Source organism: Salvia splendens, chromosome 2 (genome assembly GCF_004379255.2).
Source record: "Salvia splendens isolate huo1 chromosome 2, SspV2, whole genome shotgun sequence".
Classification (NCBI taxonomy): Eukaryota; Viridiplantae; Streptophyta; class Magnoliopsida; order Lamiales; family Lamiaceae; genus Salvia; species Salvia splendens.
The window spans coordinates 23,891,788-23,914,567 of record NC_056033.1 but is presented as its reverse complement, the minus strand read 5'-3'; the positions used below and the strand labels follow the sequence as shown (position 1 = coordinate 23,914,567).

At 35.8% G+C, this 22,780-nt stretch overlaps 2 protein-coding genes, 1 long non-coding RNA gene and 1 other non-coding gene across 6 annotated transcripts; 1 reads left to right on the top strand and 3 right to left on the bottom strand.

Moving 5' to 3' along the window:
* Positions 1–819: 819 nt before the first annotated feature.
* Positions 820–902, bottom strand: TRNAL-UAA. The gene has a single exon. It is a non-coding gene; the product is annotated as a tRNA-Leu (tRNA).
* A 3,282-nt stretch (positions 903–4,184) lies between these two features.
* On the top strand, positions 4,185–6,337 carry LOC121763034 (scarecrow-like protein 3). Of its 2 annotated transcripts, none has more exons than XM_042159096.1 (2): positions 4,185–4,282; positions 4,871–6,337. In XM_042159096.1, exon 2 carries the CDS (start codon positions 4,908–4,910, stop codon positions 6,204–6,206), a length of 1,299 nt encoding a protein of 432 aa, XP_042015030.1. In that variant the 5' UTR covers positions 4,185–4,282; positions 4,871–4,907; the 3' UTR covers positions 6,207–6,337. The 2 variants fall into 2 exon arrangements, with proteins under 2 accessions (XP_042015030.1, XP_042015023.1); XM_042159089.1 differs by having other exon boundaries at positions 4,213–4,374.
* LOC121763046 (dirigent protein 1-like) lies at positions 6,281–6,976 on the bottom strand. Its single transcript, XM_042159104.1, has one exon. The coding sequence runs from the start codon at positions 6,939–6,941 to the stop codon at positions 6,342–6,344; it is 600 nt and encodes a 199-aa protein (XP_042015038.1). The 5' UTR covers positions 6,942–6,976; the 3' UTR covers positions 6,281–6,341.
* A 10,220-nt stretch (positions 6,977–17,196) lies between these two features.
* Positions 17,197–21,374, bottom strand: LOC121791956. 2 transcript variants are annotated; one of them, XR_006048786.1, is made up of 2 exons: positions 18,021–21,374; positions 17,197–17,513 (listed from the first exon to the last, which is right to left on the bottom strand). It is a non-coding gene; the product is annotated as an uncharacterized LOC121791956 (long non-coding RNA). The 2 variants fall into 2 exon arrangements; XR_006048787.1 differs by having other exon boundaries at positions 19,444–21,374.
* Between the last annotated feature and the right edge of the window lie 1,406 nt (positions 21,375–22,780).

Here is a 22,780-nt window from a genome sequence, read left to right as displayed (position 1 = left end):
ATCTATTTAACTTATAATTCATGATTTAATTTGAAATATTATTTTAATTCAAAATATGTTAAACCCAAATACAAGAAAAAAAATTAAGTTTAATCCAAAATCGAACCAAACCAAGATAAGGCAAATCTGAAAACCACCATACCGTATACCTTATTAAAAATTCGATATGAGAACAAAAACATACATTTATCTTAACAAAATTTTAGGTATACTGTACTTCGGTATACCTAATTTTCGATATGGCCAATTTCAATACCAATATCGTACCACATTCTTTGTATGTTATAGCGAAATTCAGTATACCGTACTTTTGCCATGTATCGGACTTTTAACATCAATAAAAATAGAAAACAGAATGCAATCTTTTCTACATTATTCTTTCTCTTACTTTACTCACTCTTCACTTTAACTAGTAGTATTAATTTTTTAAAACGAGTGCAAAAAAGAAGCGCCTCGTTTAACGAGAGACAGATGTAGTAATACTTTAATAGAGAAGAATTAAATAAATGAGATTGGAAAAAATAGAGAAAGATAGAGGTAAAAAAACTAGAGAAAGTAAATGGAGAGAGATGAGGGAAATAATGAACATTGATAGATTGACAAAAATAGCCCTATGACTAAGAACTGAAAAAGAAAACAAAAATGTCTAAAAATCGTACACATGTACATCAAACTAGGTATACTTATTGAAGTCTTTACTTTAAAACACATTGAAAAAATAAGAAATATTGGAAACAGTTGTACTTACTAAGTAGCAATGTTGTACTCCTACTTACTTTTACTTTTTCAAAAAATACAAAAAAAATAAAATGAAAAATATGCTGGCTGTGGGGTTTGAACCCACGCGCACTTATGTGCAGAAGATCTTAAGTCTTCCCCCTTAACCTCTCGGGCAAACCAGCTAATGTGTTGTTGACTGTTAATTATTTATATATTTATATTGAACCAAAAGATAAAGTTGGTATTACTCCTATTTACCTATTGGAATGTCTTAGCTATAATATTGAGATTTCATTTATATTGAGATAAAATTAACTTATACTAGTAAAATTTAGTCATAACTTAAAAGCTCATATCATTATTACAAAAAATGAATAGCAAGTAAGATAACTTTTTCTAAATTGACATAGTTCACTATCCTCGAACAAAAGACAGCCTCCCTCATTTTATCCGTGAATATGCAGCAAATATACGTTTTCATATCACATAACCATAACAATGCTAACCAACAAATGACTTTTTAGCTATGGTTTATTTATACATAGTTAAAACTCGTCCTTGTCAAGGTTTCTTTCCTTAAATTTGTCGTAGCTAATTTTTTCGTAAGAGGTTGAAAAACAATAGAGAGGAAGTAATAATTTAATGAAAAATTCGAAGTCAAAGAAGAATCCAATGTGAAAATTCCAAATCAAGAGTTAGAACTTTGAAGCATAAAGCTTTTGGAGGTAGCACAATTGCTTTGTCTCTTTGTCTTTAAATGCTAGAAGCTAGAACTAGTGGATGGTCTACTGACTCTACTCATATCATCAATCATATAAAACAGTACTCTTTTTTTTGTTTGTGTCGGGGCTAACATCATAGAACATCTAAGGTAGGACTAGGGACTTAGGGTAATAGGCATTTTCAAATATTACTCTGTTTGACTTGTCACAAGTTTTAAGAAATTATTTGATTTTGTGAAAAAAAAAATGGAGAAATGAGTTAGGGGAATATCGACTCCACTTTTATACATTAATTTTATAATAAAATGTGCGTGTAATGAGTTAGGAGAATGATGGGGTCCATTTACTTAGAATGGAAATAGATAAATGAGATTATAAATAGCGGACACCCCAAAATGGCAACATGAGACATTATTTCACGGACGGGGGAGTATTCATCACTTACAATTCAATAGCTAGGTTTTAAGATTAAGCCATAAATAATACTCTCTCCATCTCACCCACTGACCCAAGTTAGATATCACATTTTTCTTTTGAATTTGTCCATAAAATATGTCACATTTTAAAAAAAGTTTTATCATACATTAATATAACAAAATATATTTTCTCTATCCATTTAACACACAAAACAACATCTCTTAAAATCTCATACCATCACAGAAATGTTATTGGATTAAGGTCCACATTATTAGTAGTGTTAGTAGTGTTTACCGTCTATTTTTAAAATCAGTCTCATTTTGATGAATAATCCAAAATGGTAAAACTAATACTCCATCTGTCCCTAAATTTTGTCACATTTTTCCATTTCCGTCCGTCCCACAAATTTGTCACATTTCACTTTTTACCGTTTTTTATAGTGGGCCCTACATTCCACTAACTTATTCTCACTCACATTTTATTATAAAACTAATACTTTAAAAGTAGGACCCACATCCTACCAACTTTTTCAACCCACTTACTATTACATTTCTTAAAACTCGTGTCCGGTCTGTGACAAAATTCGGGGGACGAAGGGAGTATATCTTTTGTGGACGAAGGTAGTACATTTTATGCTAAAAAAATACTCCCACCGTCCCGGCCTAAGCGATATGTTTCTATTTTGACACAAGAATTTAGGTAGTGGTGTTTAGTGAATTAAATTATTAATAGTAAAGTAAGAGAGGAATTAAGTAAGAAAGAGAAAGAGAGAAAAAAGTAAGAGAGAGAATAAATAGAAAGAGATAATAAAGTAAGAGAGATGATAAAGTAAGAAAGAGAGGCGATAAAGAAGATAGATAAGAGGACAAAGTAGGATAGAAGAGTGAGTTGATTGTTACCAAAAAAGGAAACGTCTCACATAGGTTGGGAGTACCAAAAAGGAATAGATTTCACTTAGGCTGGGACGGAGGGAGTATATTAGTAGCTCCTCCTCTCAAATTAATCAAGCCATTTTTTATAATATAAGATTTAAGAAAATAATATTTATTAAGTTATATGAACAAAGAATAAAGTAAAATATGTTAAATTAATAAATAATTCAAAGAGAATAAAGTTTGAAATAAATATTGATGATTAGAATTATGTAAGTAATTTAACCTTTCTTAACTACTTGTGGTATTTTTTGGATATATTCGGGTAATATAATCTAAAATTTGTTTCATAACATTTCAAGTAAGTTTGCTCAATATCGACAAAGCTATTATTGAATATGATATTATATTTTTTAAATATTTTTTGTACTCAAATTTTATTTTGGACTTGTTTAATTAGGAATGCTATACCTAATTCTTGTACATATATAATTATATTATAAGCAGTTATTTCAATTTTATTGGTTATGAAAAGATTATTGATTATGATTGATAAATTCAGTCGTAGACTACCGACCAAAGAACTTCATAATACTCCCTCTGTCCCATTAGAAATGAAACGTTTTTCTTTTTGGTCTGTCCCATTAAAAATGAAACGTTTCTAAAAATGGAAACAATACTCTCTCTACTTTTTCTTCTCTCTTACTTTACTCTCTCTTCATTAACTCACAAAACAACACTACATAAAATCTCGTGCCGAAAAATAAATGTTGCATATTTAATGGGACGGAGGGAGTACATACATTAAACAATCATAGACTACCGGCCAAAGAACTAAATACATAGCAAAGCTAATACTTTATTTTGACATAAACAAAACTTTACTAATTAAATTAAACAATTAGTTAGGTTTTTTTCTAGTTGTATACTCTCTCCGTCCCTTATAATTTGTCAGCATTTGACCCGATACGAATTTTAAAAAATGTAATAGAAAAATAGTTGAAATGTTAGTGGAATGTTGACTCTATTTTTATATATTAGTTTTATAATAAAATGTGAGTAGGAATGAGTTAGTGGAATGTGAGATCCACTATTAAAAATGATAAAAGTGAAATGTGATAAATTTTTAGGACAGACAATAATGAAAATAAGTAATAAATTTTCAGAGAGGATGGAGCAGTATTTTGCGAGGATAATGGGTGGAGGGGTGTCTCACTCTTGTAGCATTGCAATCTCCCACTAAGCTACAACCGCAAGTGTTTGTTTTATTTTGTTTTGTTTTGTTTTGTTCACACATTACATATTTGGATCTTTGTTGTATTAATGAATAACTCCAAATTTAGGCCAGCTCTTATTCCCATCCATTATGCATAGTGACAATCCCAATTTTTAATGGTAAAAAATATCATCTCCCAAGGGAACAACAAAGCACAAAAGTGACAAAATCTACCCCTTCGATTTGTCATACATGCACACAAAAAGCGGCCATGGAGAAAGTCTAGCACAACCAAATGATTTAATTCCATTTGGCTCTCAACAAACTCATTTGGGGTAAGTGCAACACCCCATGGAAACTTCTCTAGGGGATTTTGGAGTTTGATTTTTCAGTGTTTTTATTCAACATATTAGTGCATCCAATACTGGTGAGTTTCTTGAGTTTGCTTTGTTTCTGTTGATTTCTTGAAATAAGTTTTCATTTATGTTCTATGTTTTGTTGAAATTGATTATGGTTTAATCATAATCATATATAATTATATTACTCGATGAAGTAGTAGTAGTAGTTGATTTGAATTTTGAATGTATTCCTTTTAAGTTCTATGTATTTCATGTGCTAAAATCAGAATGCATTTAGACATTAAAAGAGGATTGTTTATTCTAAAATCAGAATTATTTCTTCAACTATTTAGATATGTAAGGACAAAGAAAGCTTAATATGATTCCACAATAATGATTTTCATGGCCAAACTCATCAAATAGGGACTATGCACACTATCTGAGTTAAATTTCAGAAATAAATTTTGTCTATAGTTTGGAGTAAGAAAGAGAATACTACATGTTAATATAGTTGTCACTTTTAAGAAGTTTTTTATTTGAATATTTGGCTAGATGTTTGTGATCACTTTTGATACAAATTTGCAGTTGAGGGGGTGTTGGTTGCTATTAGTAGAGGGTAGATATGGTTCCGGAAGAGGCATCGTCGTCTCCGTTGCAGATGTTCTCGATGATGTCGCTATCACCGGGCTTAGGCTCCCCCTATCCTTGGCTGAGGGAGATGGAATCCGAAGAGAGAGGCCTCTGCCTCATCCATCTCCTCCTGGCCTGCGCCAAGCACGTCGCTGCTGGGAGCATCGAGAATGCCAACACGGGGCTGGACTACATCACGCACCTCTCCTCTCCAAACGGGGACACAATGCAGAGGATTGCAGCATACTTCACCGAGGCTCTGGCTGACCGCGTGCTCAAGGGCTGGCCCGGGCTGCACAAGGCCCTCAACTCGACCAAGATGATCTCCCCAGCCGAGGACCTCCTCGTGCACAGGCTCTTCTTTGAGTTCTGCCCTTTTTTGAAACTTTCGTATGTGATCACGAACCAGGCGATCTTGGAGGCGATGGAGGGGGAGAAGGTGGTCCACATAGTCGACCTGCATTGCTTCGAGCCGGCCCAGTGGCTCAGTCTCATCCAGGCGCTGAGCACGCGCATGGAGGGGCCTCCTCATGTTAGGATCACGGGGATCCATCACGAGAAGTCTGTGTTGGAGCAAGTAGCCATCCGGTTGAACGAGGAGGCCGAGAAGCTGGACCTCCCCTTCCAGTTCCATCCCATTGTCAGCCAGTTGGAGAGTCTGGATGTCGGATGCCTACGTGTCAAGACAGGGGAGGCGGTCGCGATAAGCGCGGTTCTCCAGCTGCATTCTCTCCTGGCCTTCGAGGATGCCAAGGCGAGCAAGAGCCCGAACGGGGTGCTCTTGAGGGACTTCCTTGATAAGGACTCGCTGACTGCGAAACCTAAGATGGCGGGCTTCTTGGACGGGATCTTGGGGCTGTCACCGAAGCTGGTGGTGGTGACTGAGCAAGAATCCAACCACAACGGGACCGGCTTGATGGATAGGATGATGGAGGCTTTGAACTTCTACGCAGCGCTGTTCGACTGCTTGGAGTACACGGCGCCAAGTGAACAGAGGCAGAAGATTGAGAGCATGGTGTACGGAAGGGAGATCAAGGACATCGTGGCGTGTGAGGGAGTGGAGAGACGGGCAAGGCACGAGAAGCTCGAGAGATGGATTCCTAGGATGGAGTCAGCAGGATTTGGGAAGGTGTGTTTGAGCTACCATGTGATGATGCAAGCAAGGAGGCTGTTGCATAGCTACAACTATGATGGCTACAAAGTGAGAGATCAAAATGGTTGCTTTGTCATTTGCTGGCAAGATCAGCCTCTCTTCTCTGTCTCTGCTTGGAGGTTTAGACCAACAAGATGAAGATGAACTCTATTACTTTTTGCATATAATTATAATTTTGACGCTTAATCTTATGTTATGTTTAAAGAATTTTGTTTAACAAGAACAAGTAGATTTCAACTTTGATAAAAGTTTACATCAATAGAAATGAAAGTTTCAATGATGCATTACAAAGACATTGTATTCAACCACAGCATCCCCTGTCCTGACCACAAACTTCTTAGTCTTGGCCAAGGCGTAGCCACGGGCGAAACGGAAGGCTCCAGTGCCTCCGACAACCGGAAGCTCTCTCACTGCTTCAAGATACTGGTTGTTCCCGAGTATGCTGATCGAGCTCCCGTTGTACTTGCCCTCCTTGAACACGAAAGTCATCGCCATGTGCAGAGCCGCGCCTTCCTTTGTGGACTGGGTGTACACTCCCTGAGCCCTCCCCACCGCCCTTGACTCGGGCTCCGGCCCCTCTGTCAATGGGTCATCTATGATTGTGGTCATGCCAAATGCGTTCCTCTTCCCTGCAACCACGATGGCAGTCGGGTCCTTCCCGCTGACTACATCGTGGAAGTAGAAGTGCAGATGGCTCACCTTGTCAGCACGGTGAGCGCTCTGCAGTTCGAGGGACTGCTCGGAGAATTCGGCTTTGGTTAGTATAGCATATATTGAGAGAAGGATGAGGGTGAGGGCAAAAAGAGTGCTCATTTTTGGAGTTTGTTGATGGGAGGGAGGAGAGAGCTTAAATAAGGTTTTTTTTCTTGGCATGTTGCTGTATTTTTGCTTTTCTATGACATGCTTATTCAATGTTATGATTGTTAGTAGTGGAAAGAAAGCAAGAGAGGCTTGGAAAAACATTATAATGTGTCAACATTGATGGAACAAGGCATTACCTCAGTGGGCTTTTAGGTGAGGGATTTTTCAAACCAAATTAAAGTGGACTCCTTTCATATCATTTTCTTGTAACATATTAGTTGCAATCTAAGTGAGAGAGATGTGATTCAGAATTTACATGATATATGTTTGAAATATGAAAAGTTGGATATAAATCTTGTTTTAGCAAATCTCAATTAAAGATGCACACTAAACATTAAAGATTAAGAGCTGCCAAAAGTGGCCTAATTTCTGGCAATTTGGCTCCTTAGGGTGGGCTGACCTCTTTGGGCCGGCAATGTTTGCTCGAAATCCCGTTTCGGTGGCTTGCCCCGTATGAGTCTATTTTCGGCATGGTTCATAACTACTCCTCTTACTAAACGCAGCGTGCTGAACCTCGGATCAAAACCTAATGAGATAGAGTGGGAAAGAGGATCCATATTTTTTTTCAAATTTGGAAAATAACTAGACATGAGTGCACTTTGCTTACAGACAAAGTCTGCCATACAACTAGGAGTCTGGCATCCTTCTGCAGTGACTAATGTGGAAGGCTTCGACTGGTTGCTGGATTCATTGATATTAGATTATTAGTAGCAGTACTTGTTATTGAAATCATGAGGTTCCTTTTAGTTATGTCAATAAATTGCATTTATCAAGTCTTTGCATTTTTTAGGTATGGCGGAATAAAACAATGAAGGAGAGAATAAAAGGAATGAGGAAATGGAAATACAAAGAAATTGTTATTTCAATTCTATTTTCATTCAATTCCTTCCTTCATTCCATTTTATCATACCAAGAAGGGCCTTAGAGCATCCAAAAAAGGAAGGACTAGCCACACCCGTTCCCCTTTCCACGTCATCATTCCATCTTTTTCTGCATAATGCCACAACTCCCACAATGAGACACCCTCTCTTCATGCTTCTCACATTAATTTATACTCTATTCATTATTTTAGTTGTAAAACTGGGATACGAGGGAGCAATATATAATGTAAAATTACTTACAGAGGCACCCGATTCATCATGTCACACTATGATGTTGTCTCATTTCTCTTTAAGTATCATGTTGTGCATCAGTGGCGGATCCAAAAATTTATATTCGGAGGTACGAGTCATATGATAAATCATTATATAACATACCCCAAAAAAAACTAATACTAAAAGCAATATATTTTGAAATATTATAGAATTTTTAGAGTCATACATTTCAAAATACAAAAATAAACTACATTATATCTAATTTTTTTTCGACGAGTCTTCATTTCTTCAACACCATTCACTATATCGTCATCGGATACTTGTAGAAACACATCTTTCTCAATGAAAGTGACCAAATAATCATTCAAAGGTTGATCACCCATACTATTTCGCAACTTATTCTTCACAAACGCCATTCCAGAAAACATTCTCTCTACACTTGCAGTGGCGACCGGAAGAAGCAAAATCAACTTGATAAGCAAAACCACACTCGAATAAACCAGATCTCTTTTTTTTCAACAAGCTTCACCAAAAGAGAAATAATATCTCGCAAATTCTGAAAGTCTTCATCACTTCTCTTATCTCCAATGAATATATCAAGTTGACACTCAAGGTCTATCAAATCAATATTTGAAAAATTGGAAGGATAAAAATTGACAAGTTTGAGTACCTTTTCCTTGTCAAAAGAAGAGAATCCATCTTTAGGATTGAAGCAAGCCATACATCTGATCAACTCCATATTAACTTCATCGAATCGATTATCAAGTTCTTGAAGTAATAAGTCAATCACTTTGATAAACACATCAACACGAAAATGACGAAGATATGAAATTTGTTTAACAAAAGGTTTTGATCTTCCATGAGGGCTATAGTGAGCTTTCATATCTGGAACAACAATACCATGTTTATTGTAAATGGAGATTACCTTGTTCAAGTGAATCTCCCATCCATCGTCCCTCATTTTCTGTAGTTGATCTTTGGTTAAAGTGACAAGCTTCATAGCATTAATGATGTCTTGATCTATTCTTTGCAAAGCAAGACACAAATTGTTAGTGTACCCAAATATAGTAGTCGTTAGTTGTGCCATAAACACGAAATCAAATGACTCTAGTAAGTACAAAATGCCTTGAGCTTTTCCCTTATCATTGAAAGTGGAATCTTTCTTTCCAATCATCGTAAGAACTTCAAAAATCGTAGAAAATAAGTCCATGATATTCAAAAGAGTCTTGTAGTGAGAACTCCAACGAGTGTCTCCAGATCTCTTCAAACTAAGTTCTTGATTCAACCCCGATCCTAATTCAAGTTCACCAATTTCCAAGGCTTGAGCAACTTTTCGTGCTTGAACTTCGCGAACAATTCATTTCTCTTACAAGAATTCCAATTACATTCAACAAAATTCCAATAGTTTCAGAAGACCAACTACAATCATCGTTCTTTTTTGAAATGGCTACCAATGTTAGTTGAAGCGGCAAAGCAATGTACGTAGTAAGCGCTTGGAGTATCTTTCATGATCAAAGTCTTGAGTCCATGTATCTCACCCTTCATGTTACTAGCCCCATCATATCCTTGCCCTCGAATCTTGGATGGGCTTAATGAATGTTCAACAAGTAAAGTCACAATTGCACTTCTAAGAGACAAAGATGTAGTATCACCAACCAACATGTACAAGACCAATGAATCGTTCAACTACCTTTCTCCTTTTCTTTTCAACATAGCGCAAACAAAGAGCCAATTGTTCCTTTTGGGACACATCACTAGATTCATCGGCTAATATAGCAAACTAGTCATCACCAAGATCATCTATAATTCTCTTCATTGTTTCTTTAGCACAACAATTGATGATGTCTTTTTGAATAGTTGGAGATGTCAATTGACAATTTCCAGGGGAATTTTCCAAAGTCACTTTTAAAATAACTTCATTATGTGCCTTCAATCATTTTAAAAGTTCAAGAAAATTTCCCCTATTAAGGGAATCTTCACCTTCCCTTTGACCACGAAATGTCATGTCTTGTCCCAATAGGTAACGTAAACAAAAAATTGAAGCCTTCAAGCGAGCATTATATTCTTTGTTAATCACATCACTGACATTATCTAAAGAAACCAGAATCGATTTCTTTTTGCCATCCCTCAAGTTCTCATATTTCTTATAAGCAAGATTATGAGCACTTCTAACTCCACCAATATGTTTTATAAATCGTTCCGGCTTATTCCACGACTTAAATCCTTTATTCACAAATGCATCTCCCCCTGCATTAACTCCAACTTCATTCTTGAACAATTAGCAAACAAAACAAAATGTAGCATCTTCATCCATACTATATTCAAGCCAATCTCATTTATTAAACCATGAAACCATAAACCGACGACACGAACCTCCAACTTCTTTTTGAGGAAAAGAAAAAGTTCTTGGCTGACAAGGTTTTCTAAGAGTATATGCCCTCCTAATCATATCTCGTTCATTTGGAGGATATTTCATTATATTGGTTCTTCTAATATGATCATGATGAAGTTTTTCGATATCATAAATCAATTCTTCCTCATGTAGTGACACACTAGCATCTGAAGGAGATACAATATCAATTGAAGGTGGAGAGCTTGAACTATCATGAGTTTTTCTCCTTTTGGACATAAATTGTCGAATATCAAATTGTTTTCTCATCACTTTTTATTTTATTTCCTGCATACGATGTCATTACAAAATTTGTTAAAATCAATATGGGCATTCAATTCTACTATTGTGCATTCACAACAATAATAACTAGACATCGAAAACAACTTATCATAGAAGTCAGAAGATCAAATTTTTAAAATTGAAACACAATAATTTACAATCTGAAACAACAATTAAGCATTGCTATTTAAAATTAAATACTAATGCATTTAATACTCTATAATCCCTAAAATAATACTCCCTCCGTCCCATGCTACTCGCACTTTTCATTTTAGGCCGTAAATTTGAGATTGATTTTTTTGTGTAATTAAAAAAGAATTTTAGGTGTAATGAGACATCACTTAATAAAAGAGCTCTTAACTTAAACTAACATATTAATTAAATGCATTAATTCTAACTTAAATTATAAATAGTGTAAGGACTTTGTGACGAGCCGAAAAGCAAACGTGCGAGTAGCACGGGACGGAGGGAGTACATAATTGAGAATTTCTCATCCACAAATAATTAGGGGCACGATTGTTTTCAATTCACCCCAATTCCAAGACAATAAAGAGAGAGTCATAAAGTGTAAAACATTATTCTATTTTGCACGAGCTGCCAAAATCCCTAAATTATTTAATTAACTAACATTTTACACCTAATCAATTTACTCACCTTTTCAACAAAGAACAAATTGTAAGAGGAAAATTTAGGCGGCGAGTCGGCAACTCCCTGGGTCTTTCCGTCACTCGGCAGTCGACGGAAGAAGGCAAGAAACCGGAGGTGAAGAGCGGCAGTCAGCGCCCGGCGGAAGAAGGCAAGAAGCAGAAGCAGTCAGCGGCAGTCACGTTTCCAATTGGGTCTGGGTAGTAGGTTTGTTATTTTTACCATTATGTAAATAAGCTTTGAATTAAAATTGAGTTTTTACACTCTTTGATTTATTAAATGTACTTTATTTCTTTCCCAATATTTGTTGGAGGAATAGCCGAACATGGGAGACATTTTATATATATTATTAATATAAAATCGTAATTTGTATATAAATACAATACTACTAAAAAAATAATTGGGGGTACACTCGTACCCCCTTGCTCCTTACTCCCTCCGCCACTGTTGTGCATTATGATACACACATACATGATGTTAGAGATTATCGTTCGGAACCACGAACATGCCAAACCTTCACTATAGCCCATCATGCTTGGAGGACCTGGAATGCACATTCCACATCTTTCCGAGCTTCCTTTTGCTTTTAAACGAATAACTCCACCTTTAGAGTTTTAAGACATGTTATCGTCTTTACCAGCACAGACCACCTTCAATAAATCACATCAGCCAAATAATACTCCCTCCGTACACGATTATTCGACACCAATTTTCTTCTTCGTCCGTCCACAATTAATTGACATCCTTATTCCTACTTTTGGCAATGGGCTCTACATTCCACTAACTTATCACACTCAAAACTAATAAATTAAAGTAGGATCCACATTCAACTAACATTTTCAACTCACTTTCTTCTATCTTTTTTAAAACTTGAACTGAGTCAAACAGACTCAATTAATCATGGATGGATGGAGTACAACATATTGTGAGGGTGGCCATTTGTTGTGAATTGTACATCCATTGATCGTCATGTGCACAAATCGTTGAACAAAGGGGACTCGTTCAATACATTGTGATCGTTGCTGGACTTTTTGATTGCGAAGTACATATACCAAATCCGCAAACACAAACGTTGGTCGACAACTGCCTCTAGCATGATTTACATATTTGTGCCCTTGTGCCTTCTAGTGAATTTACCCTTGTATGCCATGAGACAACAACTGCATTTGCAATGCGCAGAGTTGTTGCATACGGAACCAATGCAAAAATGAATTTGATGTGTAGTATAATTGGAGAAGTTTTCCACACCCAAATGAAATTTAATGTATAGTTAGAGATAACTAAGTATTAAGATTCCAACTATCATCTTGTTATGTAATAATAAAGTTTACACGAATGCCATTACGGTTATAACTATATTTTTTTGTTAAAATTATTGGTCTATAATTGAATAATAGCATTACGTTGACTCATCTTAAGCAAATAAAGTATTACTCCAATATGCAAGGTTCCATTTAGTGTTTCACGAATGAAAGCTAGATTAAAGGTTTGTCGGCACTGACGGACCCAGTAAAGGAGAGGGGAGGGCTTAAGCCTCTACCCAAAGGATTTTTTTGGTTTTTATACGTTCTAATTTTTTGAAATTTTCGTAAAAAATGACTTAAGCCCTCACTGTATAAATGTTTCTGAAGACTAAATTATTGAAAACTGATTGATTAAAGGGGCTGAAAATAGAAAAATTGCAGAGGAAAACTAAGAACTATGTAAAACGGCGACTACGAGATGATGAGACTGAATTCTGTATTTTAAAACATGACTAATATTATTATATTATACAAACTCTTTTCAAAAAGCGTCTAAGTTATTATGCCTAAAGAAACGTGTCAAATTCTTTATTTCATATTATTTTTTGTATCTATAATTTTTTTTACATGATGCAATTTTCACCCTAAAATATCCTTTAAATAAATACATTTTCTCATTTGTATCATAGAGGATATTTTAGGCATACACAAAACTAGTACTAAAAGTAATATTATAATATCTTCTCTCATTCTCATCACTCTTTATATTATTATTATTAATAAATATTAATATTATTATTTTGATGCTATAAATTAATAATATATTTATTTTAATTATCATTTATATAGGTTTGTGTTAAAATGACAACACCTCTTAAAGTGACATCATACCTCCGTTCCTAGCCAATATTTGTACATGTGGACGAATAATTAGCTGTCATGTAGCAATCATAAAAAACGTCCAAGGGCAAATTTTCTCGGGCTGCAATATCCAATACGGTAGACTGCAATTTTTGCAGGCGCTTCTTGCCCGCCTGCAATATCCAATACGCTAGACTGCAATCTATAGATTGCAGTGTAGCGTTTATACTAGGGAAATTAGTCTCTAAAATCATGAACTTTGGCTAAAATTTGGTATTTCCCATGAACTTTGAAATTGATCTATAATATCACAAACTTTCATTTTGTTTGGTATTTCCCAAACTCACTTAAATAAGATATTTTCATCAAAATCTTATTTTACGTACGCAACCGTGATACGCTTATGATATTTTAAACCATCTTTTAAGTTCATAACATGTAGAATTAAAATGTCACATTGAAAATCACGTTGATTTAATTGTATCAAGTATGATAAAAAAAGTCTCGTAAGTTAGTCAAATATAGTAATAGACATGTCGTAGGAAATACCAAACAAAGTGCAAAGTTTGTGATATTATATACTAATTTTAAAGTTCGTGGGAAATACCAAATTTTAGGCGAAGTTTATGATTTTAAGGACTAATTTCCCTTTATACTATTGCAGTGTAGCGTTTCTAATATGATACGTGATGTCACAGTGTCACTTTAAAAGGTGTTGTCATTTAACGCACCCCCATTTATATATACTTAATTGTAATTATAGTTATAATTATATTTAATTATTATAATAATATTATAGTTATAATACTAAAAATTAGTACTCCCTCCGTCCTAGCCTAAGTGAGACGTATTTCTTTTTAGTACGTCATTTATTCTATCTCTTACTTTATTCTCTCTTCTTCTTTATTACTTTATTCTCTCTTTCTCTTTCTTAATTTACTCTCTCTTACTTTACCATTAATAATTTAATTGACTAAACACCACTACCTAAATTCTTGTGCCAAAATAGAAACGTCTTGCTTAGGCCGGGAGGGAGGGAGGGAGTAGTAATTAATAAATAATTATTGTATAATTATTTAAATTATGAATCATATAATATTATATAATAATAATAATTATTATTAATATTATTATTTTATAATAAATTAATAACTAATCAATATAGTCTTAATTAAAATTTAAAATTGTGAATTGTATTGATAATGATATAAAGAGTTGAATATTTTTAGTTAGGTGTTTCAACCCTAAAATGAGTATAAAATAATTTAATAAAAAATATTCAATTGATTTAATTACTTTAAATAATTAATTTAATTAGGTGTTTTGTTCTTCATTTATGTTATGAATGCAATTAGATGTATGTATATAACACTAAAAAGAAAGAAGAAAAATTAGATGTATGTATATAACACTAAAAAGAAAGAAGAAAAAGAAGAAAAAAGAAAAAAAAGAGGAAACAAAACTAAGGAGAAAAAGGAAAGAAGAAAGGAAGATAAAATACTAAAAAGAAAGAAGAAGATGAAGAAAAACAAAGAAGATGAAACTGAAGAAGAAAAAAATATATAAGGAGGAAAAAATAATCACATGTTTATTTAATTGAAATTTTCAAAAATATGCTCCATAACAAAAAAATCACGTGTTTAGTACCTAAAGTTATTGTTGTCACGTGGTACAAAAACCGTTACAAAATAAAGATCTGGTACCATTTATGTACGGATGTGAAAGATCATGTATCATTTATGTAGCTCACTCTATATAAAAATGGGATCTACATTAAGAGTTTCAGTTAGAACATTCCACTAAAATTTTATTATAAAATTAATACTATATAAAAATGAGATCCACATTCCTCTATCTTTTTTCACAAACTTTTCTTTACATTTCTTAAAACTCGCGCAAAACTCACTGGGAGTAATATTTTGTTCGTCCCATAAAAATAAGGAAATTTTTTATTTTTGGTAATTTTTTCTCTTTAATAAGGTGGGCCCCATTCTCCCTAACAATACTAGTATAATTATTTTTTCTTGTTCTCTCTCTCCTATTTTACCAACTAGTATTAACACCCGTGCTATGCACAGGGCATAAGATTTTCAAATAATGAATACAAATTTTAATCAAACTATAGAAAATAAGAATTCAAAACAATAGAAAGATTTACAAAAATAAAAATGTACTCCCTCCGTTCCTTGTTAATAGAGGCGTTTCTTTTCGGCACGGAGTTTAAGAATAGTGTGTTAAGTGGTTGGTGAATAAAGTAAGAGAGAATAAAGTAAGAGAGATGTAGAGAGAATAAAGTAAGAGAGGGGGTTACTTTTTACCAAATATAGAAATGACTCAATTAACTTGGAACTTCCAAAAATGGTAAAATGACTCTATTAACATGGAACGGAGGGAGTACTACTTATGTTGTCACACTCTAAAGTCTAAATCAGTAATTTACTCCTTCCTAATAAATGAAACATTCCAATTTCGGCAAACGATTTTATACAATTTTAATTTGTGATGGAGTAAAATAAATAAAATAAATTACAAAGAAGAAATGTGTGACTAATGATCGAAGAGTAAAGATCAAAGAGAAAAATAAAGATAATTGGAAAAACCAAATATGACTCTTATTATTGGACGGATGGTATTATTAAGATTTTTTTATTGTGAAATGGAGTACGTTATACTTACTTTATTCCTAAATATATAGTACTCCCTCCGCCTCTGAAAATATGTGTCATATTTCCATTCCTGTCCGCCCCATAAAATTTGTCACAGTTCACTTTTTACCATTTTTTATAGTGAATTCTATATTTTACTAATTCATTCTCACTCAAATTTTATTATAAAACTAATATTTGAAAGTACGACATACATTCCACTAACTTTTTCAACTTATTTTTAATTATATTATTAAAATTTATGTCCAATTAAATTGTGACAAAATTTAAGGGACACAGGGAGTACCTAATTTTATTGTTACTCCATCCGTCTGCATTAGGAGTCTCGGTCACTTTTGCGTACTCGTTTTATAAAAATAATAATAAATAGTTAAAGTGGAGAAATGGTAAAGTAAAAGAGAGAATAATATTAAGAAGACTATTCTTAACATTATTCTATCTTTTACTTTACCATTTCTCCACTTTAACTATTTCTTCTTAACATTATTCTCTCTTTAACTTTACCATTTCTCCACTTTAACTATTTATTATCATTTTTATAAATTGAGTTTTTCCAAAAAATTCATACACGTTACTACAGATTGCAGAGCAGCTTTAAAATTCAACAAAGTACAAGTCTCGATAGAGACATTGATATTAACTAGAACTTGGCTTACAGATAAAATTAATTTAATATAGATATCAATCACATGTCAATGAAGAAAAATGTAACAATTGTAACACAATCATATATTTATAGGTTGAGGTGTTACTTCAGCTCTTAATTTTGAGTACTACAATAAAATACGACTAACACGTCCCCATTAAATTTCCTATATTTCCTTATTTGAACAATCCTCAATAAATATCTCATTTCACTTTTTCTATTTTTAATAAATAGACCTCACTTTCCACTAACTTATTCCACTCACAATTATTATAAAACTATTATATGAAAGTGGTGTAATACCCGCCCCTTTATTAACCTCTTTCGTTGTGTTTAAGATCGAACTAGAGATTTATCGCTCTCTTGTTTCATTGTTTTAAATGGAACTCATTACCACTTTGTTGATGCTTAATGTCGTTAGTTCGCAAAACAAAAAAAAATTAAAGTGCTAATCGAACAAACTAATGTATGTTATGAAATATGTGAACATTGTACAAGGAAATAAAGTAGTTCTCCCGAACTAAAATGTTCGTATACATCTCGAATAATACAATTAATCTAAAAGGAATACTATACTATTACAAAAAAAATGTTCAAGAATAAGCCAATAAGGCTAAGAAACTAAAGGCTTCTTTTAGCTATACTTTGGGCCTCTTTCTCCCGAGCCCAAACCAAATCCCCACCGCGGCCCTATCCGATCAACCTGTCGGGCCCAAGGCAACAGGCCCATGTCTTGGAAGGCCCAGTTTTCCCATCCCTGCAAAATGACAAACAAAACATTAATTGCCTAAAAACAAGAGGAATTTAAGGGACATCCTTTTTGGAGAAATAAACAACAAGACTTTATTAAAGAGGGAGTTGAGAATGGCAAGGTCAGCCCCCTAATACCTACCCCCTCTCTCGACATCAGCCTACACTTAAGGAAAGATGGCAGTGAGAGCATCATGCATCGGGCGGGCTATCGTCCGCCACTGTAGTCATGTGGACAATGCTCGATGCGTCGTCCGCGACATCGTCCGTGGACGATGGCGTCGGAACACGCATCGTCCGCGGTATCGTCCGCCCCACTGCGGGTCACGCGGACGATACCGCGGACGATGCAACGCGTTTTTCTTTTTTTTTCGATATTTTATCTATTTAAACCCCATTTCTCATTCCATTTTGCACACCAAATTTTCTCTCTTATCTCTCAATTTCCCCACACTAATATTTCTCTCCCAACCTTTCTCACTAAAAATATGAGACTCAGCGACAACTGGAGTACCTCTGAGGGCATTACTCGGGCCTTGACTCGGACCTTATTCGATTGCGTTCATGAGGCTGCGGCGGAATGCTTGGCTGACATGGAGCGCGAAGCGGCGAAGCCCAGGCGGTGCAGATCCCGAAACCGATTCGGCTTCGGACGTTTGTTCGCAACGAGCACGACGTAGCTCTCCAACGTCTGTTCGAAGACTATTTTGACGAGCAACCACGGTGGGGCCCATCGTTTTTTCACCGCCGTTTCAGAATGCGGCGAGATCTTTTTCTCAGCATTGTCCAAACGTTGGAGGCACGTGATGAATACTTCCAGTATCGGGAAGATGGCATCGGTAGACCCGGACTTACGCCGTTGCAGAAGTACACGGTTGCGCTCCGGCAGTTGGTCTACGGCACCACGGCGAGCATGTTCGACGAGTACCTTCACGTCGGGGAGACAACTAGCCGCGAGTGCCTGAAGAATTTTTGTAGGGGAGTTGTGGAGGCTTATAACAACACATATTTGCGAAAGCCGACTGCTGAGGATTGACAGGCCCTGATGAAGTTGCACAAGACGACGCACGACTTTCCTACAATGCTAGGGAACATCGATTGTATGCACTGGGAGTGGAAGAATTACCCGACGACGTGGAGAGGCAAATTTACTAGTGGATACAAGGGCAGCCACCCGGCGATGATCCTCAAAGCCGTCGCTGACCATCGGCTCTAGATCTGGCATGCTTACTACGGTGTAGCGGGGTCGAACAATGACATCAACGTCCTCAACTCATCCAACCTCTTCACCGAGCAATGCAATGACAACGGCCCGACCATCGACTTCACTGCCAACGAACGCCAATATCATATGGGGTACTACTTGGCCGATGAAATATACCCGAGGTAGCCTGTTTTTTTGAAGACGATCAGCTACCCAATGGGTGATAAGAGAGTTTTATTCGCGCAAAAGCAGGAGGCTGCGCGGAAGGATGTGGAGCGGGCATTTGGTGTGCTCCAAGCGCGATGTGCAATAGTGAAGGGTCCTGCGCGGTTCTGGTACAAGGACGTCATCGCCGATGTCATGCATGCGTGCATCATCTTGCATAACATGTTAGTCGAACACTAAGGTGGAAGAGTCGCTGATTGGGGCGATGATGAAGGTGGATCTAGCTCCAGCACGACGACCCCGCCCCACGTTCGAGGATTACGGATTGGCTTCAATGAGGTTCTACCAAGACATGCCTCAATGCGCAACCAACAAGACCATGCTCAACTTATGAACGACATGATTGAAGAAGTTTGGGACCGTAACCGCCATTGAGAATTTATAGTTTTTTTTTTATTTCGTATTGTAATGTATGAATTTTCAATGAAATGAAGTTTTTTTTTTCCAAATTTTGTAGTGCTTTAAATATTCAAATAAATAAAATGCTTAGGGCAGACTATAGAGCGACCTATAGGACATCCCGCTGCAGGTGGATGGGTAGGAGGATAAAATGTTGATGTGGCGGGGCATAGGGCACCCTATAGGGCGGACTACAGGGCACCCTATTGTGGATGCCCTGATACCTTTGCTTAAGTAGACCAAGGACTTACCCAAAAGGGGCAAGTCAATGCCTGCAACATCCTCCTCTTATCAACACCTGCACCTTTTCCCTCTACACCTTGTACATCTACAAAATCAAACAAAGATCATAAATATAAGAGTACTTAGGCTCAAGCAAAACACCAAAATTCCTTAAGTTAAAGTGTTGCAAAGTGGATCAAATAAGAGATATGCTGCAAAGTAAAGACAAAGTGCAGTGGTAACCATTTATTCCTCCTAAGGACAATACACTCTACCTATAAGAACCCCCACACCACCTCCAAAAACTCCCCTCCAAATGAATCTTTTACAGCCACAATAGCAAGTTGAGAGTGAGAAAGCTTGGAGTAGAGTTTCTGCAGAGTTCTTGTAGGCAACTCCTACCCTCCATAGGTAATCAAATCCTCCCTTCCTACAATTTCTCTTCTTGCAAAAAACTCAAGCTCACCCCTTTCCCTTTCACTCCCTTTCACTGCAACTAGGAACTCCAAGGTAGGTGGGTGAACCTGGAGTCTAGGAGCAGAAAACTCAAGGATCAGAAGCCGTTTTCAAGAGGTAATACACTTCTTTTCCTTCTTCCAAACAATCCTTCATATCATCATGTAGAAGCGCAACAACTTAGAATTCTCAAATAGCATGCTAAACCCCAAATAAGATCAGTAAATCACATCATAACAAGTTAGTGCAAGAAAAATCATAGTCTACCTCATAGGCCAAAATCAGTAGCAACCATGTGGAACTCCACCACTGTGAACAAATCCAAGAATTATAATTTCACAAAGCTACTGCCTAAGCTTTGTTTATAGCATGCTACATGATAAATGGAGCTAGGACATAGAGCAGAATCCCTCCAAATCGAACTCAGTTCACCAGATAACAACCAACCGTAGCTACTGAGGAACAATATAAAGAACTTAGCTTCATGTTGGAGAAACGCCGAGAAAATGGATATAAAGAACAGCGGTGGCGACGCCTTGAGCCTCGCCGAACAGCAGCGACGGCAGAAGCCTCGCGAAGCGACGAGGAGCCCTGCTGGGCTAAGGCAGCGGTGTTGCGAGCGCCGAGAATAGATGACGGCGGCGAATCGAGAGAGGAAAGGAGGAGGCGCTGTTTTTGTTTCAACTAGGGATTTGAGGACTTGAGGGAAAAATTCGAGGAAGTGTCGATGGAAAGAGAGGGAGGATGGGGCAGGAGAAACGAGTATCCGGCGGCGTGAGGAGGAGGCGCTGCTGAAGGAAGCTCCTTCTTCTTCCGATCGAAATCCCCTTTCAATTAGGGTTTTTGATTTGGGATTTTTGTGAGATTAATTTAAGGGAGTAACCGATAGTGTTCGGAGTATATGTTGTTATTGCATTCTTTTTGGGTCACTCTCATATTATAATTGGGGCCATGGATTTAATTAATTTAGGGGAGTAATAATTAAAATAAAGTATGAGGTTTGGGGCCTGCTCTTTATTTGACAATATGGGCTACGAATCAATTAGAGAAATTGGCAGCCTTTTTTTTAAAAAAAATTATGGAATTGGGCCGCCAACTAAAATACAAGTAAGGACTAAGAATTTAATTAAATCATGGGCTCTCTTAAGTTGCCGATTGAAATGTTGATGCTAAGTGATGGACCGCTAATGAACTCCGCGATAATGAATATAAGCCTCAGACTTAGATTAGTGCTTGAATATTTTCACATAGGAGGTAATTCTCTCTCTTGATTACACAAATAATTTTGTAAGCCTCCACAATATCTCAATTTAATTAATGCTCAACGACTATTCTATGAAATAAGAAAAAGAATAAAATGCTCATGCACTAAGGATGCATCCACGTTTGTTTTCCCTCGACTTCTTAAGTCTAATTAAGTATTATTCTTATGTTCCTAACGAGGCGTTCGCACGTCGTTTACAACCAAATCAAGGGACTTCCGACTAAGGGAAATAGCTTTTGAGGTGGGCATTCTTTTAAAATGTGACTTTTAGCATGAATACATGGAAATTTTCTATACTTGTTTGTCATGTCATATTTTGCTTTTATAAATACATATCTGCTTGGCTATGTCAATTATGCTAAATCGAATTCGGGTCCCAGTATGACCGCAAACCCTACTCGGACTAGTGTACAAATATGGGGACCGTGAGCTAGCTTTCGAGTTGGTCGGTCATTCAAGTTCCGATAGCCACTGCATCAGCGCCAAAGTCGTCTCTAGTGCATGAAGCCTATTCCCTTCGATTCTTCAAAAACCGCCAGCCTTTACCATCAAGACATCCGTTCATTTTCCTTTAATTTCGAAAGCATCCATTCATGCACAACTTTTAAAGAGTCTAATTTGATTTATAGTACTAGAAAATTTTCAGATTAATGAATAAATAATTTTCAACAAATAGACAGCTTTTCATTACACAGTCAGCTTTCTATTTTCACTTCAGAAAGGGAAAAAATGTCATTTCTTTCAATTGGCCTTTAGATTATTATAGATTATAAATTACACATATAGATTGTGCATTAATTCCAATATCGTTCTAAACATCTATATTTTTATAGGTCGGGAAGAGTATAGAATATTAAGAAATATTTTGAAAATATACTTATTAAATATTGTAAATATTTGAAAAATGTAATATTGAATAGGACTGACACTTGATAGATTCATATTGTAAAATAAATGACAATAGAATGTAAATTATATTGTACAATATACATAATCAAAGTTGAAACGAATCATTTATAAATATATACAATGAAGTCTTTAACAAAACAAAATGTATTCAGTGTAACATAACATTTTTTTGGTTTGGATCCCCTTGCATAGTGGAAGATTTGTACAAAACAAATATATCAGACAAAGAATCTATTTGACAGATTATGGGATTAATCTATTCACATGTTAACACAAAATTGCATGCAAATACTAGGCGACGTGATCTTCAATACTAGACCACAAATCTTCTGACTGGTTCCCGAACTGTATTTCGATATCAAGGTGGGTTGTTCTTATCAAAATACTAGGACTTGAATAAAGAATACAAAACTCCTAAACAAAGTAGAAGAAGAAAATTGGCGCCTCCACTCAGAGAGAGGGGAACGAAATTCTTGAGAAAAAGTGTTTCTGTCTCTCTTTTATTCTCATAGTTATGCTATTAAGTTATATATTGGGTTCAGTAAGGGATCTATGGAGGTTTGGATAAAGCCATACATTGGTTCTTCTAATTAAA